At 37.1% G+C, this 27,536-nt stretch overlaps 1 protein-coding gene across 1 annotated transcript in view; it reads left to right on the top strand.

Moving 5' to 3' along the window:
- The window catches only part of MYCBP2 (MYC binding protein 2), a 246,847-nt gene that overhangs the window by 90,285 nt on the left and 129,026 nt on the right, over positions 1-27,536 (top strand). The window contains 10 exon segments of the mRNA XM_064173772.1: positions 2,535-2,642; positions 9,195-9,314; positions 9,682-9,763; positions 18,246-18,363; positions 20,270-20,474; positions 20,811-20,964; positions 22,051-22,223; positions 23,302-23,427; positions 23,529-23,656; positions 26,669-26,760. Coding sequence (XP_064029842.1) covers positions 2,535-2,642; positions 9,195-9,314; positions 9,682-9,763; positions 18,246-18,363; positions 20,270-20,474; positions 20,811-20,964; positions 22,051-22,223; positions 23,302-23,427; positions 23,529-23,656; positions 26,669-26,760 — 1,306 coding nt within the window.

Below are 27,536 nucleotides of genomic sequence, written 5' to 3' on the forward strand. Positions count from 1 at the left end.
TATTATGAAGGGTCTGGAACAGATATTTTACATCTTGACAGCACATGATGAAGGCATCACAGTGTAATAAAAATGTAGATGTTTCCTTTCACATTTCAATCATATTACAGATTTAGCATGCATTAAAAAAAACAAAGAGGATAACAGACTTGTGTTACATGGATAGAAATTATTATTAAATGGAGATGTGTGTTTGATGTAATTTTAGATTGAAGTTCTTTAAGTAATGGATGGAAAAGTAAAGCATCCAGAAACAAAGATAAATCTTGCATCGACCAGAAGGGTAGATTCTGACTAGGAGAATGTAATTCAGATGAGTGGCAACCGAAGTGAGACATGTACTGTCACTATGCTGGGGCTGACAGTGTATTATGCTTCCTAAAATATTGTCTTTCCCCAAAAATGTTCTGTGTTTTTTACTCATCCTAGTGTACATCACTTCATTCTGTCCTCCTGAAATGCACTCCTCTTTTTTTTCTTTTTTTTTTTCCCATCTTGGTTTCTGGCACTAAAAAGGCAAAGGCTGCCTTGAAGGCTGTGTCATGTCCCATGGCTGTTTGTTTGTTATGCAGGCATTTACTGACACCTCAGAATTTATTCCCTAATTTATGTAGAGGTCACTTTTTTTTGACCACCCACAAATGTCTGAGGTCCACAGACCTCATGCTGCAGTTTTTGTTCTCTGCATTTCATTTTGCAACTTTTCTAATCTGAATTTCACGTTTGTCATATTATCCTGTTCCTTCTCTATTTCTTGAACTTCTCATTTCATAAAGGACTTTTCAGTAAGCAAGTTATTACCTTCCCTTCCCTCCATATATTCTGTCCTTCATCCAGCTTTCCTCTCTATCTTTTGTATTCAGACATAAATTTTCATAATCTGCTTCTCATAAGACTCTCCCTTTTCTTGTGTTTTCCTGAACTGCCTTAGTAATAATCTTCAGTATCTCATCTCCAACTTGAAGGAAAGTGTGGTATAACTTTTTTTCATGGAATGGCTTAGGTTGGAAGGGATCTTAGAGATCATCTACTCCAACCTGGATGGGGACTTGTGTAATTCTAAACTCTGGCAAGTAGGATATTAAATGCAGAGATTGGCCTGAAGAAACTCCTTTCCAAATATGCATCTATTAAATGGAAACTTGAGAAAAGAATGTAAGAGGAGGGAGCAATAGCAAGACATTTAAAGGATTAATTTGACAAATGAAGGTAAAGAAAGGCAAATGGTTCTTAAGTATCAGAAGGGAGTCTTAATTAACAATGGATCCTATTATGGGGTAGAAAGTCCACATAAATGCAGTAAAAATACCCCTGAAATTGATGCTGTATGTAGAATCATGAATGATTAATGGTGTTTTGGGCCACTGTATTAGTTTACACAACTAATTTAACATTTCAGTATTTTCTTTATCTAAAGACAGGTTTCTTCCTTTGAAGGTTCTAAAGCTAGATTTGACCTAACTTGCATTTAAATTCCTTTTCACAATATTTTTTTACTGGTGAAGGAACAGATGGACCAAAGTTGTCAGCAGGAAATATGAGACAATGAGCATTTATGAAAAGTTGGCCTAAGTTAATTGAAGGATGAGGAGGAATACTTGTTTACAAAGTTTCACATAAGCTAAATATTTATAACATGATACAAAGCTTCTATTTGGGTATTTTGGGTGTTTTGTTTGAGTGTTTTTCACCTATGAGGACTGGATCTGGGAACATGTGGAATGGCAAGAATGGCAATTGGTAGAATTAGCTGCTCCTGATTTGTGATTTCCATTGAATGTGAGATTTCTGGAAGAAGTGACATGCTTGAATGTTAAAATAGAGGGAAAATACGGATTTTAGGAGCAAATTGTTTATCCATGATCTGCTTATAATCAACCTCAATTAAAATTTACAGCATTGCTTGGTCTAGATGAAAAAAAAAAAATCTGGATAAATTTTTAAATGCATCAGTGTTCTTTTAAGTATAAATCTTCTCTTGGAGACCTTTGTGTAGATGGAAAACATGTTCAAAATAAATTGCAGATTACTAGAAGATTATACAATTTGAATAATTTTCTTCAAGGAACAGGTGTTTTTGAGTAGCTGTTTTTTTCATAAGCTGTAAGTCCAAATTTTAAATATGGTAAATTTTTGAACAGTTGTTACTTTTTAACTTAGCATTGACATTGATGTTCCCAATTCGTATTTTGAATTTAATGTTGTAAGAAGTAAAGCATGCTAATGCATCTTTTAAAGTATTAAAGACAGTGATGATATTTGCTGTCCATCTCCAGTGTTTCCATTCCTTGGAGTACAGTTGCATACTTGCAAATGCAGCAAAAATTGTTACTGTGGTATATTTATATGTGTAATGCAAAATACTTTGCTTTTTCTTTATAGTAAGACCAGCTTTCTTTTATTTAGGCCTTTCTGAAATTATGGAAACATTTTTTTTGCTGTTTTTTTTTCATTGCTTTTAATTTAAATTTTGTTTAACACAGTGTTTCCATTTTATGAGCTTTCCTATGCATGTGTAAAATGTTTCTCCTCAGGCCCCCTTGTATTTCCTGGTCCTATTTTTATGAACCATCGAGAACAGGCTCTAGCCAGAATCAGACCCCATCCAGCACAGCTAAAGCATAAACGGGACAAGCACAAAGGTATTTGGTCTTCCTTATTGGCTAAGGTGGAAATAAGCCCATCCTCCTAGTCACTTCTTCTGTGCACTAAATCTGTCCTTTCAAAGAACTGTGCAAAATGGGTTCTGCCTTTCTTCTTGTTAGTATCACTTTACCTGAGGAGAAAAAAAACACATTTAAATGCTGACCGATTTTTAAAAAGTGTGAATATTTGGTAGTTTCCATAATTTTTGTTATTCTTTCTCTTTTTTTTTTTTTTTTGAGTGAGTGAGACACACATTGTTTTCCTGTATCTTTACTCAATTCTGATGCTGTCTTATTCCTAAGGCTCTTTAATTTTTCCACAGGAAACTTTTAACACCTTCCAGTAACTCCATCTGCTGCGTTGTACTTGCACTGCTTGTTTGTGTTACACTAAAGCGATTGCTGCAGATATATATCACGTCTAGATCTGTTACAATTTTTTGTAGATATGTTATCTTTTAACAAGCCATTTTTGGAAATTACTTGTTTTAAATAGTGATAACAACATGTTGTTTTATCTTTCAATGGGGAGAATAGAAAAGAAATGACAGATTTTACCTTGCGGTATTCTTGAGTTAAGTGTTCTCTTGTGTATTTGGAAAGCAAATTCTTAATGTATAGTTTTAGATTAAAATTACAATATATTAGGAAGTAGTAGTATATTATTACAAATTGTTGACCTGTATCAAATCTCATCATAGTTTGTATATATCTGAATATAGATGTCTGTGCATATATATAAAGGATAAATACGTACTATGTAGACTGCAGCTCCCAAAGTGGTAAGAGTCACTTCATCTATTTTCTAAAGAATAGCTAAATATGGGAAGAATTGTTAGAGTGGCATTTCAGTTGAATTAGCAGAAGTTAGGGGTAGTATTTGCCTTGTATTCAAATATTCTATGACAGTTTGGAGGCTTTGAGGATACAGTTTCAGTGTGTGGGGGCTACCTAGTTATGAACATGGGTTTACTTTATTGAAATGAAAGCAGAATCTGGTCCTTTGTGTAACATACCATCTCAACTTGAAGTACGGATTGATTAAATAATCTATCATAATCTCCCTGGGAGAGCTTGGATGCTGAAATACATAACATCCAGAACCTAAATGCTGTAATTTGAGGGAGAGTTTGCTGATGACTGATGTTCTTTAGCTGGATACTACTGCCATTTATACTGCTTGACCTCCTAGACAATTACATAAGAATATGCTTATCCTGCCTACATATCTGCTTTTTCTGATATATGTTAGGAGAGATCATTTCAGCTCAAGTATCTCCTACTATCAATTCGAGGTTTATGTTGCTTATTGGAATTGTAAGGACAAAGGTCTATATCGTGTTGAAAGATTTTCAGATAGGCACTGTAGAACCAAATATTTACTTTTCCTGGAGGAAGGCTATATGCAAAGAAATGTTCAGTTGGTTTTAGTTCTTTGTGTCTCAAACTAAACAGAAAAGGAAGACTGTAACATCTTTACAATTATATTTTGAGAACCTTCCCTGCCTCAGAAGACAGCTTCTTTTAAATGACAACTGTCAATTCCACTAGAAATATACATTAACTTCTGGAAGAGCTTCCAAGAGGAAGGAAAGAACTGGTGAAGTGGGTTATTGTTGAAGTAATGGGGAAGGTAGGAATAATGAAAGAAGATTTAGAATCATAGAATAGTTTGGAAGGAACCTTTAAAGATCATCGCATTCCAGCTGTATGGACAGGGTTACCTTCAATTTTATCAGGTTGCTTAAAGCTGCATCCAGACTGGCCTTGTAAACTTCCAGAGAGGGGGCATACTTCATCTTAAAAGGTGTGTGTCTTCTATTGTACATGGAATGTAAAAGCAATAATCAAAAAAGACAAGGACAGTGACCAGTGAAAGGATACCAACATTAGAAATCATCATTCTTTTACTCTTGAATAGGATGTTTTCCAAGCCACTATTTTAACTCCAGATAGAATCATAGAATGAGCCAGGTGCGAAGAGACCTCCAAGGTCATCCAGTCCAACCTATCATATAAATCTGCCCTAGCCGAGTTTTCACGTAAATTAAAAGAGGAAAGTATTAATGAAAAAATGGCAATTTTTTGCCATTTGGATCCATGCTTGAGACAGGTATGAATGTAAATTTAAAAAAAAAAAAAAAAAAAAGGGCTTAGATCACTTACAGCACAGTATGTCTTTTAAAAAATTCTGGCTATTGTGGCTGATTTTGAGGTGAATAGCTGAAGGATGGCACAGAATTGCAAGAATGATGCTATATATATCCATGTAAAAATGTACACTGTACATTTTATATAAATTTTAAATATTCCACAGCATAATCTAGCAGAGGTTTTAAACAGAATGGCTCATTTCTGCCTCCATTATTTCAACACATACCAGTTTTCCTAGACATGCAGCGCTTGAGTTTGCTTCATTTTTATCTGGCTTGTAACTAGAGACAAAGCAGGCCTTGCTTTCATATTTGTGTGCTGCTTCTCTCTTGCTGGTCCACTATACCTAGGACACTTGTATTATGCTCTCATAACAGCTAATGTGCCAATTGAAAAAGGGAAAAAAAAAAAAAAAAAAAAAAAAAAAAAGGTAAAAGCAGAGCAGCTGGGAGTGGGAGGGCTTTGCTGAATCTTGGTCCACTTCTGCAAAATCAAAAATCCCCCAGATTACCTTTCTCCCAAGTCAGAAAAATATGGCCTTTGTGTAAAAGGGCTTGATGCCCCTGTTCGAGCATAATTGGTTTAGCTAATGCCCCAACTGAAATATTTGCCAGTAATTTGCACCTTTTGAATTTATTGCTTGAGCAAATAGAAATACATTTCAGTTGCGTGCAATCAGGGTGTGAATGAAAAACAGATACTGAAAATAAAGCTACACATGAACCTTGCACTAGATGCTCATTCAAAAATAACACATCAACATGAAGGGCTGCAACAGGTACAAAGCAGCTTAATACCAAAATCCTAAACCAACTCTGAGTTGTCAAGTCTTGCCTTAAATTGCTTATCTAAAGTACACTGCTCACACTAACCAGACCTTCAAGATCTTTTAGCAAGGAAAATTTATTTCAAATGGTAGTAGTGATGAGGTCAGTACCAAACTTGCTCCTGCCTCTTTCTGCTTCTCTCTTTGCAGCTGTAGGACATCTCTTGGTAATCATACTTAAATTTGAATGTGAACAGCTTCTTCAGGACTGACAGTTATGACTTGATTTTAAAAGTATGTTTCATATCTACTCACACCTATTATCAAATCTATATGTTTTTTACTTACAAAATTCTGATTAACTTCTTAGTTGAAAACTCTTTCAACTTCATCAAAATACCTATTTTTTGGGAAGCTTGCAATTTAAAACATCTGCATATCAAGATCAAGATGTTATTTCCAAAAAATGCATATTAAGCATTATCATGATGCTTATTATCTATGTCTGTATAGGTAGAAAAGATTATATACCACATCCTTGGTATTTGTGGAGTGCTTTGACACTAAGAAGGAAAACAAGCTTGTGTTTCATCCTCAGTCTTTAATGAGGGTGGTAGTTCCAAGTCAGTGTCTCTAATACCTGCAGACTTCATCAGTGGAATCTGTGTAAAACTGTAAAACTCATTTAAAAAACTCTGAAGAATTTCCTCCACTAGAGAAATTAATTGAGCAGTAATCAAAACCAAAGTAATCTTGAGTCAAGCAAATGCCACCTGTTTTCCTTTATTTGAGAGTAGTGGCAATGAAAAAAAATGTTCTGAACAAGAGGATGGAAGTTATACCAAGAACTTTTCAGAGACATTTTATTTACTAGGTTTTTACATACTGGTATCAGTAGGGAGATAGTTTAGACACTTTATTGGAATCTGAGACCTGAAACATGCAAGGGTATTTCAAACCTCACAAGTCCTCACCTGTTGTCATGTGTTATCGTGACCATTAATAGTTTGTTGATGACACCTCTTAACGACAAGGTTGACTTTCTTTGTAATATACTTTTTTTGATTTTGCAAGTTCTGTCTCTCTATTTGGACAGTCTTATCTTTCATACCAGCTTCTCTATTCTTTATCATTCAGTAATTCTTTTTGGAGTGTTAAGTTTGATTAGATGAAGTTGCACAGAATTTTGAAGAGGTTAGAAATAACTTCTCATGTTATATACAGCAAGTGGAGACTTACACCTGTGTAACCATTGCAAATCATAAATAGAAGCAGTACCAGAAGAAGAAACTACTTAAGAAATTCTCATTGAATAGGTAGACAAGTTACAGCATTTATATGAGCTTTTCTTAGTTCTCTGTAGTTTAGAAATTGTTGCTGCTTCTCTGTCTCTCAAAGAAACCCACCACTTAAAATTACTTACTCCAGAAATTACACTTGTTAAATAATTTGAAAGGTGGTTCTTGTTATTTCATAAGGTGCCTTTGGTATTTATGTAGGACAAGGTAACTCATAAATGGACTTCTTGTTCACTTGTGAAATAAAGCTGAATACCTCATTCAAGAAGACAACACTGAAAGTAGCTATCCTAGTTTCTATCATCTGTTGAGAGGAGGCTCTACTCCCCCAAAGCATATATTTATATTTGGCAAGCTATCCAAGTCACAGAAATTACCTAAAGTTCAAATTCTTGCACTGAGTCAGATACACTCAGTTTCCTATCTGTTTTGTTTTGACTACACTCCCTATTGAGACTGAAGGATTTTTTTCCTGGAAAGCACCTTGTTTGCTTTTGTGGTAGGAATATCAATCAAGAAGTGTGTTTTACTGAGGGAAAATTTGCATTCAGAAATTAAAAATTTTCTAAGAAAAATGGAGAGAGCTTTGTATATTTCAGTAATTTTTTTTTGTCCTATCCAGTTACTCTGAGTCTTACTGGTTTTAGTTAAAAAGGGTTTGTACTTACCACACGTTAATGTAGAGTGCTTACAAGTGCTGAAGACCCAACTGATTCAAAACTCATAAGGCAGTTACTGCAGAAAGAAGGATGAGAGGAGCTGAATGTTCGGTTTGCAAATTTCATGCTTAAGCAAAATAAGATAGGTATGGAAGACAGCTGCTTCTATTCCTGTATTTGTAAAAGCTTTCAGAAGTTGGCTTTGGAATTTGAAAATTCCAACTCTTAAGAAGTTATATCCAAGAAATTAGTTTATTTTAAAGGGAAGGAATTGCAAGATTTGTTTCATGTGAATGTACAGTCTGGTAGTACACAACTGACACTGCTAGAAAAATTAAAAGAATAAAAATTCCATGGAAATTTTCAGAGCCAGACAATTCCTTGAATCTCCATTTCACATAAATCCAGCATGTAGTGCATGTGTAATTCTGTAGAGATCCACTTAATTTCTGCACTCAATCATCTCTGGAACAGAGCCTTGTTTCCAGAACAGTAAGTGTTTTTTTGAACTGGTTTGTTATGACAGTGTTGAAATTACTTTGTTATATCTGCTGTTTCTATGCAATTAAAAGGAAAGAAAGTTTGAGCAGTGTGTGTAAAGGCAGAATTGTACTTTACTGATTTGTAAATCTTTTAAGTGATGTGCTGTGCGGTGGATAATGAAGTCTCAGTTCAGACTTTCACTAATGATTTTCCAGACAAATTGTGTAGAAACTATAATTTTATGTTTAAATTCACAATACTTTGAGCAGCAGTGATTTCCCTGAACCACCTTTGTAAATAAAGCATATATGAAACTGTTCCTTGTGGAAATGCACTTTTAAAAGAATGTTCTTTGCCTGCTTTATATGCAGGCATAGGTGTTTTAATGGTGATGATCAAGTTATCTGTTTCTCTGTCACATTGATTTCCTGCTGGTTTTATGGAAACCACCTTCCTTTGACTATATGGTTTGATTATAGTGTAATTGTTAGATGATGTAAATATTTTGATACTTGGAGAGAATAACAGCTTTTGAGTTGTTTCTAAACACTACACTTGTCACTTGAGATGCAAGAGCAGTTTGTCTTCAGGAACCAACAGTGCACTTTCTGAAAGAAATCACAGAAACCCCTGTCTAAAAATGCATATTAAACAGACAGAAAACAAACATGCAGATAGTGAGCATGCTGACATTGTTACATATGAGCTGCATAAGTAACTGTTAATTATGAAAAATAAGTGCTGATATTGTCAGGTTAGTCAAGTAAAATCCTTAAAAGGTGATGATTGTGGGAAAAAAAGTGACCAGGCTATATCTATTCAGTTTAACTACAGTGCTTTCGTCCTATTTCCTAATGCTATTTTATTGAAGAATTGAAGTGGTGATTATTAAGCAAAACTGAAATTTCATTGTTTCAGTTTCCTGTTTCAATTTTCCTGGTGTGCTAGTGACTTTTGTCTGCTCTTTATAAGTTTCTGCTTTAGAAGATGCAATTTTTTCCTTGTAGTAAGATCTTTAGAAGTAATTTCTGTCATCTTTCACCTCTACTTTGATGCCACACTTTCAACACCTTCTCTTTCTCCTACTTTACAAATGGTTGGGTGGGGGGTGAGATACTATTTGTGTTCTCTTCCTATTAATATAAGTCTTTTAGAAGACATGGGATGTAATTACAAGTTCTGTTTATAGATGGAAGTGGAGAAAGAGGTGAAAAGGATGCTAGCAAAATCACAACCTATCCACCAGGGACTGTCCGCTTTGATTGCGAACTGCGAGCTGTACAAGTCAGTTGTGGATTCCACCATTCAGGTACAAACAATTAACCAATGTTAATGTAAATGTATTTTTTTGTTGTTTTTATCTTAATATTAATATTATTGTGTGTATTTTCATTATTACTACTTCACTAAGGATGTACACATGATTGCTAAAGGTTGCATAATTATTTTGTAGCCTACTACACTATATTTCAACAGTGAGAAATACTGTGTTACATACTGAGTTACTTAAGAGCTAAGCAATTTTTGACTGATTTGGGAGTTATTTATATGGTGCTGTGCATAGACATGCTAGCTGTGAAGGGTTGTGGAATCTGATACAGATCTCTTAATGTCTCGATGTGTGTTTACATGTGCATGTGTCAGAAAAATGTGATTCAGTTTTATTTGTTTTTCAGTGGTTTTGATGGAAAATGGTGATGTTTACACATTTGGATATGGACAGCATGGGCAGCTTGGACATGGTGATGTTAATTCCAGGTGAGTTGGATGTGACTGTGTAGTGCTGTACTGCTGCATACAAAATGACTAAATTGCTGTTTCTCTGTAGCTGAGCAAGTGTGAAAACCTGAGTATTATGCAAATAAAGTTGATTAGCTTATATTCTGCATTTATTCCCCATAGTATCCTGGGTTTGGATACTGTTGTACTGTAAGTAATTTGTTTATTATATGATGGCTTCTATGCATAGTTATTAGTGTAGCTGTGATAACTGACTTTGAATTGCCTCTGTCTTGTGAATTCTTCCTACATAGGACATTGGAATGTCATTAAGATTATGTTTTCTTAAAATTCATGTAATATGCAATGATTAAAATAGTGTTACGTAAACTTATATTGACCTGTTTCTGTTTACACTATTGACAGTAGTTCAGTTGTGATAAAATCTCATTTTAAAAATTACTAGTCTCCAAAATTAAGTTACTAAGCTTGGATTTTGGCTGCATTTTACAGACATATTGTGGATGTCAACATGAGAGTGATGTGTGCTTTCTTTGTGATCACTGGAAATAGAGGAGTCCACAATTTGTGGTGAGCTATGTGACTAACCACCCACTTTAGGTATGCTCAGTAGCTCTAAACTTCATGAGCTTGTTCTACATCAACTACTGTGAGAGCATAAAAAAACACAGGTGTTGTAGTGTGAAGCTCTGTCTCACACTTAGTGTCTCACCTACTCAAGTAAAGAAATCAGTGTCCTGCCACAAAAGGAAATGTAGAAGCATTCTGCTTTGGGCACATGCATATAACACATAAGACAGTAGTAGGACTCACTGAGGCTTTGCGTGTGTCTGGTAGTGCCCAGTATCCTTTTGTAAAAGACATGCAGGGTGAAGCATCCATGACCTATCTTCAGTTCTGTCATTTCTTTTGTAGCAGCGATATTGAAAGTACTGAGCATCTATCCTCCTAATCTCTTTGGAGACTTCCAGATAACATCTTTTGTCAAGTTTCTGAAGAAATCTTCATCATCTTAACTTCCATTGGATTCACTAAACAAAAGAGGGAGAGAGAGAAGGAAGAAGTTTTACTGGAATTGTTGTGTTGGCTGCTGTGCCAACTGGTACTGTAAACTGTTACCCCTGCTCAGTTTGCATTGGACTGAATGCAGTCTGTGTTTCTGCCTATGGTAGGGCTGTATCACAGGTTGTTGTTTTGGTTATCGTTCCTGGAAATTTCTCTTACCTGTTCCAAGCTATAGCTGATTTAGCTGGCAGTTCAAGTTCCTACTAGAATAAGGCTAGTTTCTGTCATAGAGACTGAAGAGGTATAAATATAAGTGACATCTATACTGGTAACTTGTTGTCTTACATTTTCACCTTTAAGGAAATTGTTTGGCTTTTCTAAAGGTGTCAGAGACATCTGTTATATTTGTCAGAATTTCAGGCAGTAAACCCCACATCTGTCACTTTAGCCACAAAGTGGGTGGAGACCAGATGTAGTTCCAAGTAAGATCCTAGAAGAGAACATGAAATGTCCTGTGCTAAAGGATAGTGCTTGGCCAGACCTAGAAGCTGAGGAGGTATGAGCGACTTGGCACTGCTCTTTGTATCATTCTACTAACAGACTCTAGGAGTGTCTGAATAGAAACTCTGAAGAAAATCTTGGAGTATGTCCTGTGCATGAGAACTTGGCTATGGTACCATATTGCTGTTTAGCACCATCACTCAAATTATAATTTCCTCATGGATGATAGAATCATAGAATCAACCAGGTTGGAAGTGAACCTCTCGCAGTCATCCAGTGCCAACCTATCCCCCAACCCTATCCAGTCAACTATACCATGGCACTAAGGTGCCGTTCATCGAGTCTTTTCTTGAAGACCTCCTGTGGACGGTGCCTTCCACCACCTCCCTTGGCAGCCCATTCCAATGGGAGATCACTCTCACTTCCCCTACTTCTTTTCAAGCTTTAAGTAGAGATCTCTACGTGTCCTCCTCATAGTAAGGGATTCAGAGTAGGAAAGGGAATCCTTATGCAGAGTTTCCACCTCAGCTCTGGGACACAGTTGGTGCTCAGGTGCCATCTTCAGCCTGATCAGTGTTATGGCAGTCATGCAGCGTTTCACATTGCCTCTATTGTGGATTGACCTCAGGAAGACCATCATCTGAAATCCAGGAACTAATACTCTAGTGTGTTTCTGGGAGAGAGAAAGAGGGGAGAACACAAGTAGTAACATTTAGGGCAGCCTAGGTGGTGTATCTAAATATGGGGACCCCTGAAAGAACTGTCAGGGAAAATGCAGGGCAGCTTCCATTTTCATCTTGAGGGAGCCACTCATTGCTGTGTGAAACAATGTCAGCAACTGATTTATCCTTTCAGAGACTTCTGTCTTGCAGTGTAAAGATTTAGTAGTGAGATTATAGTCTTGAAAATGCTTAACTGTTTTGAATCCTACGCACTTTTCCTATAAGGGGGATTCAGGACTCGTCTATTAATAGAGTGCAGTGAACATCGCAAATTCTTTCTCCTACTTCAGTAGGAATGAGGCATATTAACATGACCTAAAAGGACTTCTGAATATCTTTTATGCTCACAAGCAAACAAAATGTGCACAATGTGGAGTTACTTTTTTTTCCAGAAGACTTTAGGCATTCACAGATGGACCACTTAAACATGCAGGTTACTGGGAGGCCATTTTATGCTATTAAGCTAGTCTTCATAGGCTTTCTGTTGTAAAAATCTACAGTGGCAGATGCTAATGCACAGTTCGTTATGTGAGAGATTTGTCAGTCTCTTCATATATTCTTCTCAGATTAGATGCTGGTGGATAGAAGCTCAATGGAAGCAGGAAATTCTTTGCATATGTAGTCGGTGAAAAATATAGCATGCCTTGTATTCAGGTAAGCAAAGGGGCTATTTGTGTTGCTAATGCTTCTTTGGAGAAGCTGGGATTTGGAACTCCACGATCTTTCAGTTGCTGTTCAAAATTTGCATATGTTTCTTACACAAGTTGTTGACTTCAGTGCTTACGTTAGCATGTACATGATCTGGCAGTCAAGCTTCAGAAATGGAACAACTGAAAAAAGACAGTTGTGATGTTTTGCTTCTGAAGGTTCAACAACAACCTGGAAGAGTACTGAGGCAGACCAGCAGACCTTTGATAGACTGTCAGCTTTGTTTCTATTTGAAGAGAAAGTTGTAGAGCCTATATCCTTTAAATATCTATAGGAAAAAAAATATATATTCCGACATCTCTGATAGGACCTGTTTCTAGGTACTTTGTCTGGGTGATTTTGCTTCAGGTGGTATTTTTAAGTTTTTTTTCACCAGACTTCCAGTTACCTTAAGTCCAAAAATCGTTCATTTTCTTTTTAACTTCATACTACACAACTCTGCCTGCAGTTTACAGAAGTTACTACTGGTTTCCTTTCCACCACTACACAGGAACAGCCCTCGGTAAACCTGAATTTACAACACCACAGGCAGCTGACATGAGTGCCATTTTACTGAACCCAGCAGCCAGCTGTTGACTGGAGAAGTAGCATGGACAATTGAACAGTTGGTTTGAAGAGTTCATGCAGGATGAGTTTTCAAAGACCATATCTGCTCCCAGAAATGCTTACTCTTGATTTCAGAAGAGAGTTTCAACATGGACAGCCAAAATGCATTTGGAAGTTCTGCAGGATCTTGAGCTAGCTAATGCATTTACTTCTGCTGTTTTTCATTCACCAGTCTCACATTTTCCCAGAGGATCTCAGATTACTTTCTGTATTGCTTAGGTCCATCTCTTGTGACTGTCCAGTGTTCAAGTACCCATGTCATTTGACACCAGTGTGTCTACGAACTCTATCCCAAAGGAATACTTCTTACCTTCTGCTGTTGAGATGGAGAGCCCTATTTGTCAAAACCCTAGTTATCAAAATTTTGTCCCAGGAGCCTCTCAGACTCTTAAGTGTCTATTATAAACTTTTCTGCATTGGGCTGCAGAGTCATAGGAAAATATTCCATACTATCACAGGTTTTTAATTTCCTTATACATCAGTCAGGTTGGTTTACTGTATTTCTCCAAATCTCTTTTTATGGAGTGAAAACTTTTTCTGTAATTTTTTTTTTTTTTTGTCTTGAATGTAGTTAAGTGTCTTAAGCTTTTTCCTGTTCTTTCTTTAGTTGATACACTGTACTTGGCTATTCCAAAAACTGGATGAACTTAAAGGAACTGTTTCAGAGGATAATGTATTATATCGCTCTACATTGGTTACTTGTCCAATTTTGCTCTCTTGCTGACAAAGGAATATCATACTACGTGGCATTCAGATGACATAGATTAGATTTGGTTGATAAAATTGAAATATAATTAGAGTTTTGGTGATAATAGCTTAGAATTTATGTGGCAAAAAGATGAAATGTTTGCTTTCTTGTAGTTGTTTGGGTTTTTTTATATGTGTAGCTAATTCTGTGCCTGCAACTGTCATCATTTTGAGGGACAGGACAAAAACTTTCATATATTTCCCTTAAACAGGAATCCTTGTGGAAAAATTCTTAAATATGATTTGGTTTTGCTTCAGTATGTTTTTGAGTTTCCTTAAAGGTAATGGGAGGCAAATAAAATGTTTCTTCTATTTCTAAAATGTTTTGGTGCTGCTAAACTTTGCTCTGTATATAATCTTGCTGATGTCCAACCCATGTGCCTGTAGACCAACACATTTCTGTATGTTTGCATCCTCCCTTCTGCCACATACCTGCTTGTAGGATCACAGGTCGTTAATGAAGAACAATGGTCAATCAGGGACCAGCTGCAACACAAGCCCTTGGGCAAACTATCTGAGTCAGAGTGATCTGATTAGAAGAAGCAAGGAGTCTGTCCTGCCATCTGATGAATATGGCTGTCCTTCTTATCTGATGAATATGCTGAGACTGTTGCTCTCCGGGAAGCTGATGTGGTTGACAGAATTTAGATTAGACGATTTTGCATGTGATAAAATGACTAATCAATAGATAAAGATTTTAAGCCTTCTGACAAAGTAATAAATTTCTGTATGTTGCCTAATAAAGTCGGAACTTAGCTTGCATCAAGCTGCCTTCCCCGTCTCTCTTCGTCGCGGCAAATGGTGACTACTGACGTGATATCGGCACTGAACGTCTGAGACAGGACGACCGGGCTGCGACTCTCTGGGAACTTGAAAAGTTCTGCTGAAAGAAGCAGCGAGCGGGCCCCGCGACTAGTCACCTCCTCGAGGTTGGCAGGTGTGGCCCAGAGAAAATGAAAATGGGAAACCAGAGTTCCCATGAAGAAAGGGACGTTTGTAAACTTATGACAGCAATTGTTCGGATGAAATGGGTCCGCGACAAGCTCCCGGGTACCACTAAAGTTAACATTTCTACATCAGAACTATGGGACAAAGCAGGGGGTTTGTTTGTGGATCTCTCAACAAAAGGACACCCTGAGGCTCAGCGGCTGCTTGCGCCGTGGCGAAGAGTGAGGCTATTAAGGAACAGAGGGGAAGTCGGGTGGGGCATGGAAGGAAGGGACACCGAGTTCTGCAAAGCAAGAAGGCGAGCTGAAACTGCCGTCTGTCCAGCCTCTGCCGCCCCGCTCGCCCCCCGCTGCCTCCATCAGTCCGCCTGTGCCTAAACCCCGTGTGCAATCCTGTCTTGCTGTTGGGGTTTCGTGAATGGCACCTCTGAGTGAGAATCCTCTCGAGCCGGATCCCTTCGACCCCAAACGAGAACCGGACCTCTAAACTCCATGACGATCATGACCCCCGTGCCGTATAAGCCTTGGCAGAAGGGGATGTTGATAAGAAAGAGACAGAACTCTGAACTTTTCCTCCCTATGAGAGACATTCAAGCTTTAAGAGTTATTTTTGCAATGCAAAAAGTCTGCTTTTTAATTCACCTGAGATGTGGTGACAAGGGCTCGGAAGAGAGAGCTCCAGAGGGCTCATGAATCTGCCGATAAGAAAAGATGTGGAAAGAAAACAGAAAAAGTAACAGAATTAGCAGCTACAAAGGTGGCTGAATGTCGAAAAAGTCTTGCGGGATTGACTGCCAACTCCTGGAACCGTCTGCGGCTCCAAATTTGTAAGACTGCAAGCAGCGGGGAGGCAGGAAACATGCGGCGAATCTGCTGAGCTGTAGCAGCTCTACTTGGGACGCCGTGGCAGTCCGACGGGACCCCTGGAAGTGGCGTTCCCCGGAGGATTTGCCCGCCGCCGCTTGGGTGCTGCTGCAGCAAGCAGTACCCCCACACACCTCGGATCACGAGGGGTTCACAACACGGCGCGAGTGCGAGCCCAGCGCATACAGCGGGAGAGGGACAGCGAGAGCACAGCAACCCCCTCTCCTCACCTGCCTGCTGGCCAGGCTCACGGAGGCTTATTTGACCTGATTAACAAGGCTTCCGACTTGATTACTAATTCTGCTTATGTTGCAGGAGCTGGGGCTGCAGCGCTCAAAAATGTTTCTAATCTCCAGCTTTTTCATCTGCTGCAGACATTGATTTTTCTTTTAAATAACTGATTCCTCGGTCCATTTGCTAGATGCCAACTTTAAGGGACCTTTGCCGAGAAACACGATTGGTTTGATTTTGGGAAGGTCATCAACTACTTTTAACTGGTCTTTCTGTGCTGCCTGGGGTTGTTGATAATGATGCTAAAGAGGTAAAGCTAATGGTCTGGACGCCGCTCCTCCCTCCCCCGTCTCCCCCACCCCCCCTCCCGTATAGTTGCAGAAGATCACGGCCGCTAGCAGGAATAGGGGGGGTTGGGGAGGAGTCAGCAGAGCATAGACTCAATACAGATCATTGGACCTGAGGGAGGGGTTGGAATTGTAACATGATGTTCAAAAGTTACTGGGATCGACCTCTTCTGGGCATTCCCAATTCTGATTTAACTCCTTTGCTTGAACTTTTAAAAGGAGACGCCAGCCCGACAGCTCTCAGATGCTTATCAAAAACAGCTGAGGGAGCACTTGAAAGGGTTTGTGAAGCCATTCAGTCGCGGCGAGCCCAGAGTTGGGACCCTGAGTTGCCGCTATCACTAATCAAACTATGGGAAGATGTGAAACCCTTAGACCTCATCTTTCAATGGGATTCCAATCTAAAGGGCCCACTGTTACTTCTCGAATGTGTCTTGCCTCATCAACCTTCTAAAACTATCTTATCACAACCAGAAATGTTTGCCCATATCATTATGAAGGCAAGAAACAGAATCACTACTAGAGAGGCTTCTCCTAAAGTTTTTTTCTTTACAGGGCTAGGAAGAAGAAGCACTTTTCTTAAAGGGGCCAAACTGAATTTCTAATAGATGCCTTGCAAATTAAAATCGTCATAACGTTTCTAATTTTGATTGTAATACATCTTAGAGTTTTAAGAGTTTACTGGATAAGTTGTTAATTGCAATAGGATAAGTTTGGGAATGGTTTTATCAGAATAATTGTAATAAGGCTTAAGTAATTAAAATAAAGTAATTAAGATAGAGCATATTAAGTAAGTGGTAAAATATAATGGAATATTATGGTAAGAATTGTTTTGTAAGTGTATCTGATTTTGTGATTTAACGTTCTTTTCTGAATGCTAAGGTATTTCCAAGGAGCTCCATCTTCTTAGATTTTCTTTGCTTTTTTCCTCAGTAATGATTTACTGGTTTAGACTTTTTAAGTTGATAATAGAGTTAAGGTTAAGAGTTTATAATAGAATATTATAAAACATTTTTTCTTAAGTATTTTCTGTATATTAATATATCGTTATAGGATAATGATTATATGAAAATAAATTTTTAAAAATATAAAAAAGAGGGGGTTCTATTCTAAGCTACCAAAGTTTTTTGTCTTTACTTCTTGGTCATCTTACTGGTCAATTTTTTTCCATTTTTACTGGAGTGGGAAATTTATTTTCTTAAACTTGTCCATTTTTGGGAGACACATGAAGTAGAGTTTTTCAAATCTTTCCGAAAATGTTTTGAAAGGTTTGTTCTTTCTTGCGTTTAAATTTAATGGAGAGAATTTTTTTAAATGCCTTATTCTTCATTAAAAACCTTTCTCTTGTAATTCCGCAGACAGTGATGTAAGGAGAGCTGAGTACCAACCACAAAAGACTTTCATTTCTTTATAATATGCAAGCTTAACCATCGTCTTCACAACAGAATTTTTCTTACTGCTGCAGTTTGTTAGAATATCTTTTACATATGTACATATACACATACTTATCAATGTTACTGCACTTCCATTAAGATAGAATCCTGCAATTATATATTAAAATATTTGGGGTTGTTCTGTGCTATTTTTGAGATTAACTGAAGAGAGGATACTTGATCTGTTTCCCTGTAAGAGGGCATAAACTTTAATATTTGGTTCCATCTTTGAAACCTCTGTTGACTGAATATGTATGATGTTGCTTGACTCTGATTCCATGTGGTGTGTGAACATACTGAATATGTGACACAGTATTGAAATTCTTGTAAGACTAATATGTGTGTTAAATAAGAATGTATTGATACAAAATTAATTTGTTTTGATACAGGGGATGTCCTACTTTGGTGCAAGCATTACCAGGTCCTAGTACACAAGTTACTGCTGGGAGCAACCATACAGCTATTCTCTTAATGGATGGTCAGGTCTTCACATTTGGAAGTTTCTCAGTAAGAAAATATTTATATGAGTAAACTAGTAGTTACTATATTATTCAAAGACCTTTCAAAACTGATTATACTTGTGCCTATAGAACTGGTCACAACTTCAGCATGTTTTTTATTTTTTATGTTTAAAAATGTGTTTTCTAATATCATTGTGACTAGAAAAGCATGATGCCAGAAATTCTTGGGGTTTGTGTTTTCATAAAGATGGTGATATAAAACGATTATTTTTTAAGAGGCATCTCAAACTCTTTATTGTTGGAAACTCGGTAGTGAATAAGTATCTGTTTGTATTCTTTTCTCTGTCTGTCTGCATTCACTAGACAAAAAGAAAAAAAATGTTTTCTTTCACATGAACACGAGTTACATTTACACTTGAGGGCAGATAGTTGCTTAGTTATAACACAGGAGATGATACTCTTCTTTCATATCCACGTCATAGGTTCTCTTATGTCCATGCAGAATCCATTCTTATTCACTGAAAAAGATTTTCAGTGTTATTTAGTTCCCTTTCATCCCGATTTTAGGCCCTTGTGTCTCCTTGTTTGTACAAATACTTCCCTCACTGCCACGTCTCAGGTCATCTGTTGTTTGAGCTTTCCCATTAACATCCCTTTGGCGAAATCTAAATCAAATGCTTTAAAAAGGCAAAAGCATACAGAAGAGAAATTATACCTTTTCACATCTTTTTTACTAAAAGTATAAAAAATATTAAGACAGACCTAGAGTTCGAAAATAATGTTTTGAATTAAGTGTGCCACAAGATGACTCTTAAGTTAGGAAATACTTATTGGTTGTCAGACTTAAGTGAAAGCTTTGGTGTCCATGGTTCTATCAAAAATAGCTTGGGCACATAACAGTGTAAGCTTAGTTGACTTGCAGTGAAAATTAGCCCTTGAAAAACCAGATTCACTCAGAAATAAGATTTAGAAGTCTGTTGTCTGAGATTTTTTTTCTCTTGAGGAAAAGAAAATATAAATGTACTCCATAATTACATTACCTGTTCTATGTGTCTGGTTTTAATACTGTAGTGTATGGAAAGTTTGTTGAATGTTTCATGAAGTGAAGACATCTCAAAAGTAAAAGTTTCTTGAAAATGTCTTCACTAATTTCATTTACGTACAGTGTTATGTAGAGAATTGAGGCACATGCTGGACATAGGGTATTTGCTATACATATGGGTTTCTTTTTTTTACCATTCAAAATAGCTACCTTGACTTCATCAGTCCACAGGCAATTTCGTTTTCCTAGCTGAAGTACATGGCGTCTGAAAAGGTTTCTTGCAGCAGTTCTTGCTGCGTACTTAGGCACAGGGTCAGAACTGTTTGTCCATCTCTCAGTTACCGATTGTAAGAAAGAGAGAAGACCCTGTATCTCCAGGTTAGGATGTTAATGCAGAGGTGCTTCTTTGTTAGGCACTTTATGCCATTTTTAGGTCGAGTTTGATATGCTAATCAATTTCTGCCTACTTTTAAGAGGTGTTGGCTTTGTAAGACTGACAGTATATACAAGTTCAGAATTGACTGGACTTCAAGGATGTCTGAATGAAGAATTGTTGATTTTTCTCCTTCTTCCATTCAGCATTGCAGTTGTTTGTCTATTGAGTATGGAAGAATAACAAAACTTTTGTATTTGATTATGAAGAGGAAAAGGAGAATTTATCCATTATGGAAAGTTTAAGTTGCATTAAAAAAAAAATAGTTCACTCAAACACTAATGGAATATCTGTCAACAACTTGTTCTTTGTATTCAAGTGTGTAATACTTCACTGAAAGTAGACATTGCTGTTTCAAATAATTTTGTGGTAAACTGTCTTTTCCAGATGAATAATTTTGTATGTTGAAACTGTCCAAGTAATTTATTAATGCTTGAGGCTTACTGTATCTTCCTAATTAGTTTTTTCTCTCTGTAGAAAGGTCAACTTGGTAGACCTATTCTGGATATGCCCTACTGGAATGCAAAACCAGCACCTATGCCTAACATAGGCTCTAAATATGGACGCAAAGCAACGTGGATTGGAGCAAGTGGAGACCAGACTTTTCTCCGGATTGACGAAGCTCTCATTAATTCTCATGTGCTGGCTACATCAGAGATATTTGCAAGCAGGCATATAATAGGCAAGATTTTTTTTCTGTAATCTTTTATATGCTTATAGAAGTATTGAGGTAGAAAAAAGCTCTGGCCATCCAAACCATAGAGCAAAATGCATGCAAAATATATGAATGAAGGGAGTTTAAATAATTTGACCTTCTAGTTATGCTCTGCATTATGATCCTAGATTATTTAGAAAGCAACTTTATATCAAAAATAAGAATGTAAAAGTCTAAACCATTTTCCTGTTATTTTACCACTTTTTTTTCTGTGGCAGTGTATCTGTTGTTCCATACTGAATTAATGTTTCATGCATTTAAATGCCATGTCATGAATGGAGTCTTGATATTTTTCTGCTCTAGGTTTGGTACCAGCTTCAATATCAGAACCTCCTCCTTTTAAATGTCTTCTGATAAACAAAGTAGATGGCAGTTGCAAAACATTCAATGATTCAGAGCAGGAAGACCTTCAAGGTTCTGGTGTGTGTCTGGATCCTGTCTATGATGTTATTTGGAGGCAAGTGTGGATTACAGCTATTAAAGATACAGAATAGAAATGCTTTTAAAGATATTTTGGAGGGTGAAGATTCAATTATGCTAATTTCCTCAGTAAATGGAAGTCAGTTTTTAGTCTTACATGTATCTCTTTTTTTTTTCTTCATTTTTTTTTGTGATTTCCATGGATGCCTGTAGTTCTGCTTTGTACAGCCCCAGGATTGCTTGAATCTCATTAGCTAGGTGCCAGTTCTTAAATTATGATGAGATTTGAAACAAGGACGAGTAGTATCCACATCCATTAAATCTCTCAGCCGTGATAGTAACAGTATGATTGAACACATGGAAAGACTCAGTTAATGAAAAATGCACTTAGCTCAATGGTCATGGTAAAGCAGCAAATCTCAGGGGAGGAAAGATGGCACTCAGTGTAACAAAATAAAATGGGTTTTCAGCGTCAGAAATTTCAAAGTCATATATGTGTTATTCCTGCTTACTTCAGGGGTATTGAATGAGGGGACCTTTAAAGGTCCCTTCCAAAACAATGCATGCTGTGATTCTATAATACAAGTAACTCATCAAAAGTCTGAATGCATATGTTGTCCTACGTTATTTTTCTTCAGAACTCTTTCTTCATTACTTACACCATCTTAGCTCCATTTGGATTCTTAGAACAGTTTATCAGTTGAAAGTTCCTTTTGTGTTTCTTCGGAACACTCCTGTAGGCTTATGCCTTCTGTTTTTTCCTTCTACATAATTATAGGAAGAATATTTTTTGTTGTCTTCTCCATGTTTCTCTATAGAATAGAAAGACTTTGTATTCCCTTGTTTATGCTGCCCTTTTCTATAATCTTTTAAATACTTTTAAGGTGATTTTATCTAATTAAAAATACCAAGCACAATACACTGGATTTTTCAAGATCTTTTCGCTTGCTAGTGTGTTAAGATACTAACGCCTCTATGCATTTGTTGTGATGATAATTGGTTTTAAGTTTCTACTAGCAGATCTATATTTTCGATTAGCTTGTTAAATTTAATTATCGGTTAGATTTTCATAATTTTTTAGCAAATGAAAGGTGGTTTTTCACTCTGTTTTGTCTTGCTCTAGATTTCAACAAAATGCTAAGGAATTGTGGAGTTACAATGCAGTAGTTGCTGATTCCAGACTTCCCTCAGCTCCAGACATGCAATCCCGGTGCAGTATTTTGAGTCCAGAACTTGCTCTGCCAACAGGTTCCAAAGCTCTAACCACCAGATCTCATGCAGCTTTGCACATTCTAGGTATACATTTATAGTTTATGAGTCAGAAGCTTAGATTAATTAAAGGAGCATTGCTTAATAGATAAATTAATTGTAGTCTAACCCTTCCCGACTTATTTTGAGTTAGAACTTTACTTTATAATCTTTCACCATTGCTGTTAACATGATCTGGATTTAACCAAAATAGTTATTTTCTGCTGTCTTAATGGTGCTAAAAGATTTTAGAGTTCCGATGGAACCTGTTACTAGAAGGCAGCATAGTAAATTTCAAGATGATCAGTTTTAGACAGTCTGAAGAATAAAGTCATTGCTGCTAAATTAGCCTGGAGGCTCTTAACTAAGCTAGTTTTTGTGCTAGGTTAACACCGCAGATTCAACTCAATCCATGACAGTTTTATTTTAATGTAAAGAGTATCTAAAATTAGAATTTACACTTTGCAGTTCTGTGTAATTGTGCACTAAAAGTAATATGTTTTCCTGTCATAGTCTGAAAAGACAAGTAAAAAAAATAATCTCACTGTGTTCATAATCTGGCCATATGCAACATACTCGATGCTTCAAAGTACAGCTTTGGAAGTTACTTTGATTTGTTAGAGATGAGTTATCAGTTCCTTGTCCTGCTTCCTTCATTGTGTGTTAGAGATGTGATAAAACTGAACTTGGTTTGTGTCTGAGTCAGAATAAAGCATGTTAGGTACCCGTGTATATGAAACAAAATATTTTGTATGAAGAGTCTTAAATCTACACATAATTCAGTTACTATGACTTCAACTCTTTTTGTTAATACATGAAATATAAAAAAGAAAAAGAAAAAAGGTGTTGCCCTTATTTACCATTGCAAAAAGTTGCAAAGTAGATTAATTACATCTCTTGGTTATTCAAGAAAATAATTAAATTGATCTTCAGTAGTGAATCTTGAGATTGTACATCAGCAACCCCTGACCTAATCAAAGCTGTAATGATATTCACTAATTTAATGTGTGGTTTAGGAACAAAACAGTGAGGTTGCTTTGACCTTTTTAACTATCAGTTGTTTCCATTCCACTGAGTATAGTCAAGAGTAAGAAATGTTAAGTGTTTTGGTTTTGCTTCCTTCTAGGTTGTCTCGATACTTTGGCTGCTATGCAGGACTTAAAAATGGGTGTGGCAAATACAGAAGAGGAGACTCAAGCAGTAATGAAAGTTTATTCCAAAGAAGACTACAGTGTTGTTAACAGATTTGAAAGTATGTACACATGAAAATTTTGTAGCACAATCTGATCAGGCTTGTGTACTAAAGGACTTTAGATAGATTAACTGTATTTTTGTTTGGGATTGTTTTTTCAGGCCATGGAGGAGGCTGGGGTTATTCAGCCCACTCAGTAGAAGCTATTCGTTTCTGTGCTGATACAGATACTCTGTTAGGTGGTCTTGGTCTTTTTGGAGGTAGAGGTGAATACACTGCAAAAATAAAGGTACGTTTTTTGGGTTTGTTTTAAGCAATATTATGTTCCAAAATCAGAAGTTCAGAAATGACATGATTAATTTTATTTCTTGATTAATTTAATAAAAAGTATCAGTGATAGAACTAGAGGGCAGTTTCTCAGTGGAAAGTAACGAGCTTTATGCAGGTAAGGTGGGTGAAGCAGAGATTCGAGAACGAATATACTTAATTGTCAAAAATTAGCACATTCTTACCTTCACTAAGTGCCATTTTACAGCGTCTTGAACAGATGATGGTAATGGGTCAAGTGATTCTGTCAGCTGTTTTTTACAATGCTTAGAGGTCCAGCTGCAAAGAGTTGATGATGTGGGTTTCAAGTTAGAATCATGTACTATGTCAGGATACGTGAGGGGCTGCTTCTCAAAGCCATAGAGTGTTTAATCATAGATGGAATTTCTTCTGTACTAGCTGAACTGTTGCTTAGCACTGTCTCTGCCACTTCATTATTAAATTTCTGTCTGGATAGCTTTTCAAATGGGACTTTTCCACTGAGTGAATGGCACTAGGTTGTCATGGAGGGGTATTCTGCTGCCTACGCCGATTTTGGTGGGGGAAGGGGAATTAATTGGTGCGAGATAATATTCTATAAAAAAAAATATTTATTAAACTCAATATTCTGAATTCTCGCCACCCCCAACCACTGTATATTAATATTAAAAGGATTCTACATGGTTATGAAAACATTCTAGGATAAATATCTACAGTCACTTATTAATAACTAGCAAACATTCAAACTATAAACAGAGAGAGGATTTTCCCCGCAGCAAATACCGTTTGGGGTCTATATGCTACTTGCCCAGCAGAGTGGGCTGGAAACTTTCTGCTCTATGGCAGAGACAACAGATGTTACAGATGCATTAAAGCATTTACTTACAACTCTTATTAATTATCAATCAGCCTCCGGGGCTACATCACAGCCTATGCCTAGTGTCCAAGCTTCAGGGGAGCTTTGCCCGTGGACTTCGAGGGTAGAATCCTCCCGGCTAGTGGGGAAAAGATGAATCTTCCTGGCTTCTGGGGAAATAGTCTCTGACCTTGTTCTCCAGGTGCAGGATGCAAATTCTGCCCTTGTCTCCTGGCTTCTTCTGGATGCTCTGTCCAGGAATTCTCAGAAGGATCTCAGGTGCAGGAGTAGGATGCCGGGCAGTCTGAGCACAGTTCTCACACGGCTAGCAGGCTGATCACATGCAGACAATTGGAGTCTGCTTCCTGGTAACTCAGTGGCCATGGTGCTCACCAGGCAATGATAAGGCAGTGGGCATGCAAGGTGTGCATGGCTGTTCAGGAGTCTGCGCTCCGTAGGTAAAGGCGGACAATACAGGATCTGGTCCTGATAACACAGTGGCATGCAAGTGTGCACAGCTGGCTGGGAGACTGTGGGCTCCACATATATATAGGCAGGCTTAAGTGAGCTCTGCAAGTAAATACACAGGCAGGAGAGTCCAAGCATGAGCAATGGAGTCCGAGCTATGCAGGGGAGTCCGAGCAGGGGTCTGAGCACGTTGTTTACCTGTGTACCCCTATTTATTGAATGTGGGCCGAGATTAATGGCCCCTTGGCTGCTGGAATGACCAATCAGGTTGGCCTTACCATGATAGGCAAATGCCACAGTGCCTGGACCTCCAAATATGGGAACCACATGGGCCTTAACACCAGGCAGGCACGAGCTGGGCATGTGGGGGCTTACACAACATGTTTACAAACACCTTATACAACATAGACTTTAGGCAGGCCAGACTTTGTGGCACCTGGTCTGTTGTCCCCCTTTTATCCATTTAATGTGTTTACCTCTAGTTTGGGCAGAAGAACATGTCCAGGCAGGGCAAGGCATAAGCAAGCCTATTTTCGGGCCTACAGGCCCTCCACAACACAGGCATATTTAACTCTGCTTTGTACCAAATGCAAGGATAATTGTGGCAGGATCTAAAATATAAATGTGCTGATTTACATAAACCTAGCTTTAGATAAAAAAACTTGCATAAACACACAGAATAACAGAGCTCTGAGTTCTGATGAGTAGCTTCTGTTCTTGTGTTTAATAAGGATTTCAGAAGCTTCCCAAAGGCATTGCAAAAGAAGTATCCAGTAGCTGTCTGAGATTTGTATTAGATGTACATAGTCAGAATATGTTAGTTATTACTTGCTATTTAGTGGTTTATTGAGTTTTCTTTTTCTATTATGAGATAAATATGTATTGAGGTTTGTTTTGGGGAAATTAATGACATGTGCTTAACAGTATCATTTGCGCAAGAGAGTGGACCCAAAAATAAATAGTTGTACTTCGTTCCAATTTAACACCATGACCAAGAACCGCAAATGATTAAGAGAAAGCCAAGAAATTTAACAAAGAAAACAACATGACTAATGTTTAAATACTAAAAGCCAGTAACTCTGTGAAGACTCTTGTCTAGTATTATTCTTTTCAACTTGTTTCAGTTGCCCAGGATTTGCTTGTAGCCAAGACAAGCTTTCCCAATCCTACCACAGCTAAACTGCATATTAAGCAGATATTTGCTACAAAAGCCATAGACATGTATCGTGGTCATTTTTTTAACTCACCAAAATGTAGAAGTGACTTCACTAAGAAACACAAGTTCATTTGAAGAAGATGTCATCTTTCCTCCTGCTCATTAGTTGTTTATGACACTGTTGGCTGTCTCTCAGCATCATGCTGTCCCATTCCACAGAAATTGAGTGCATTTCAATATTTACCTCTTTTCAGATGCTCTACATTTGACTTGCCTGTGAGAGTTAAGGGATTTCATTTAAGAATCTATCTGGGAATAGGTTTTAGGAGTGTCATCTGCTATTTTGCTATTATAAAATCCTGGTTTCCACATGGGAAGCCTGTCAGTAATTAGGTACTTTTGGGAAGGAGAAAGAACAGTAGTAGAAAGTTGCCAGAATGTCAAGCTTTAGGAAGTGCTTTTATGAGGTTTCTAATGCCAAAGTTATGTTTCTATCTTTTTATTTACTCCACTAGTTGTTTGAATTGGGCCCAGATGGGGGAGACCATGAAACTGATGGAGACCTTCTTGCTGAAACAGATGTCTTAGCATATGATTGTGCTGCTAGGTAGGATGTTTTCCTTAACTACTTCTCGATCTTTATTTTTATTTTCTTCATACACATTTTTAAAACACTTTTGATATCAACATATCATTAGACTTTTGTTGCAAATGATGTAAAACTGACACTTAGAGTGTGCTGTGTAAGTTAATAAAATACCAAATACCATTATGGTACTAAATTAAAATAATTTCATGTTTGCTCTTGTATAAATCAGAGGTAGATTTCATATTCATGTGATGAGAAGGCAAGATAAAATGTTACAGCAGCTTTTTTGAATACTCTTACGAATAAGATGCTCTCAAGTAGAAATGGATATTTGCATTAAACAACTCATCATTAAGCTTACTGAAAAATGAAAAAAACATAACTAAAAGAGTTACTCTACTTAAGCTCATTACAGTACAGAGTTATTGCTGGAAAGATATTTTTGTTGTTCATATAGATGCACTTAACTATATTTTAGCTACTGTTTCATTTTTTGTTATGAAATAATTTAACATTCAAATTATCCATGACTAATCTTCCATATTTAATTCTTATGGATCAATGAGCAAAATATGTATCCTGTTATGTTCTAATGTACTGATGTAATTCCTAAGAATTCCTGAATAAACTCTGCTCATATACATTTTTTTAAAATGTTATTAAAATAATATAATACCTTATTTCATATTTTAAATGTAATTGGGTTTGAAATGTGGTTTCTGATTTTCTAAAAATTAAGTCCAAGCTACATGTAGGCATTTTTACGTTCTTCTGATCTATTTTTTAAATACAAT

This window comes from Pogoniulus pusillus, chromosome 3 (genome assembly GCF_015220805.1).
Source record: "Pogoniulus pusillus isolate bPogPus1 chromosome 3, bPogPus1.pri, whole genome shotgun sequence".
NCBI classification, from domain to species: domain Eukaryota; kingdom Metazoa; phylum Chordata; class Aves; order Piciformes; family Lybiidae; genus Pogoniulus; species Pogoniulus pusillus.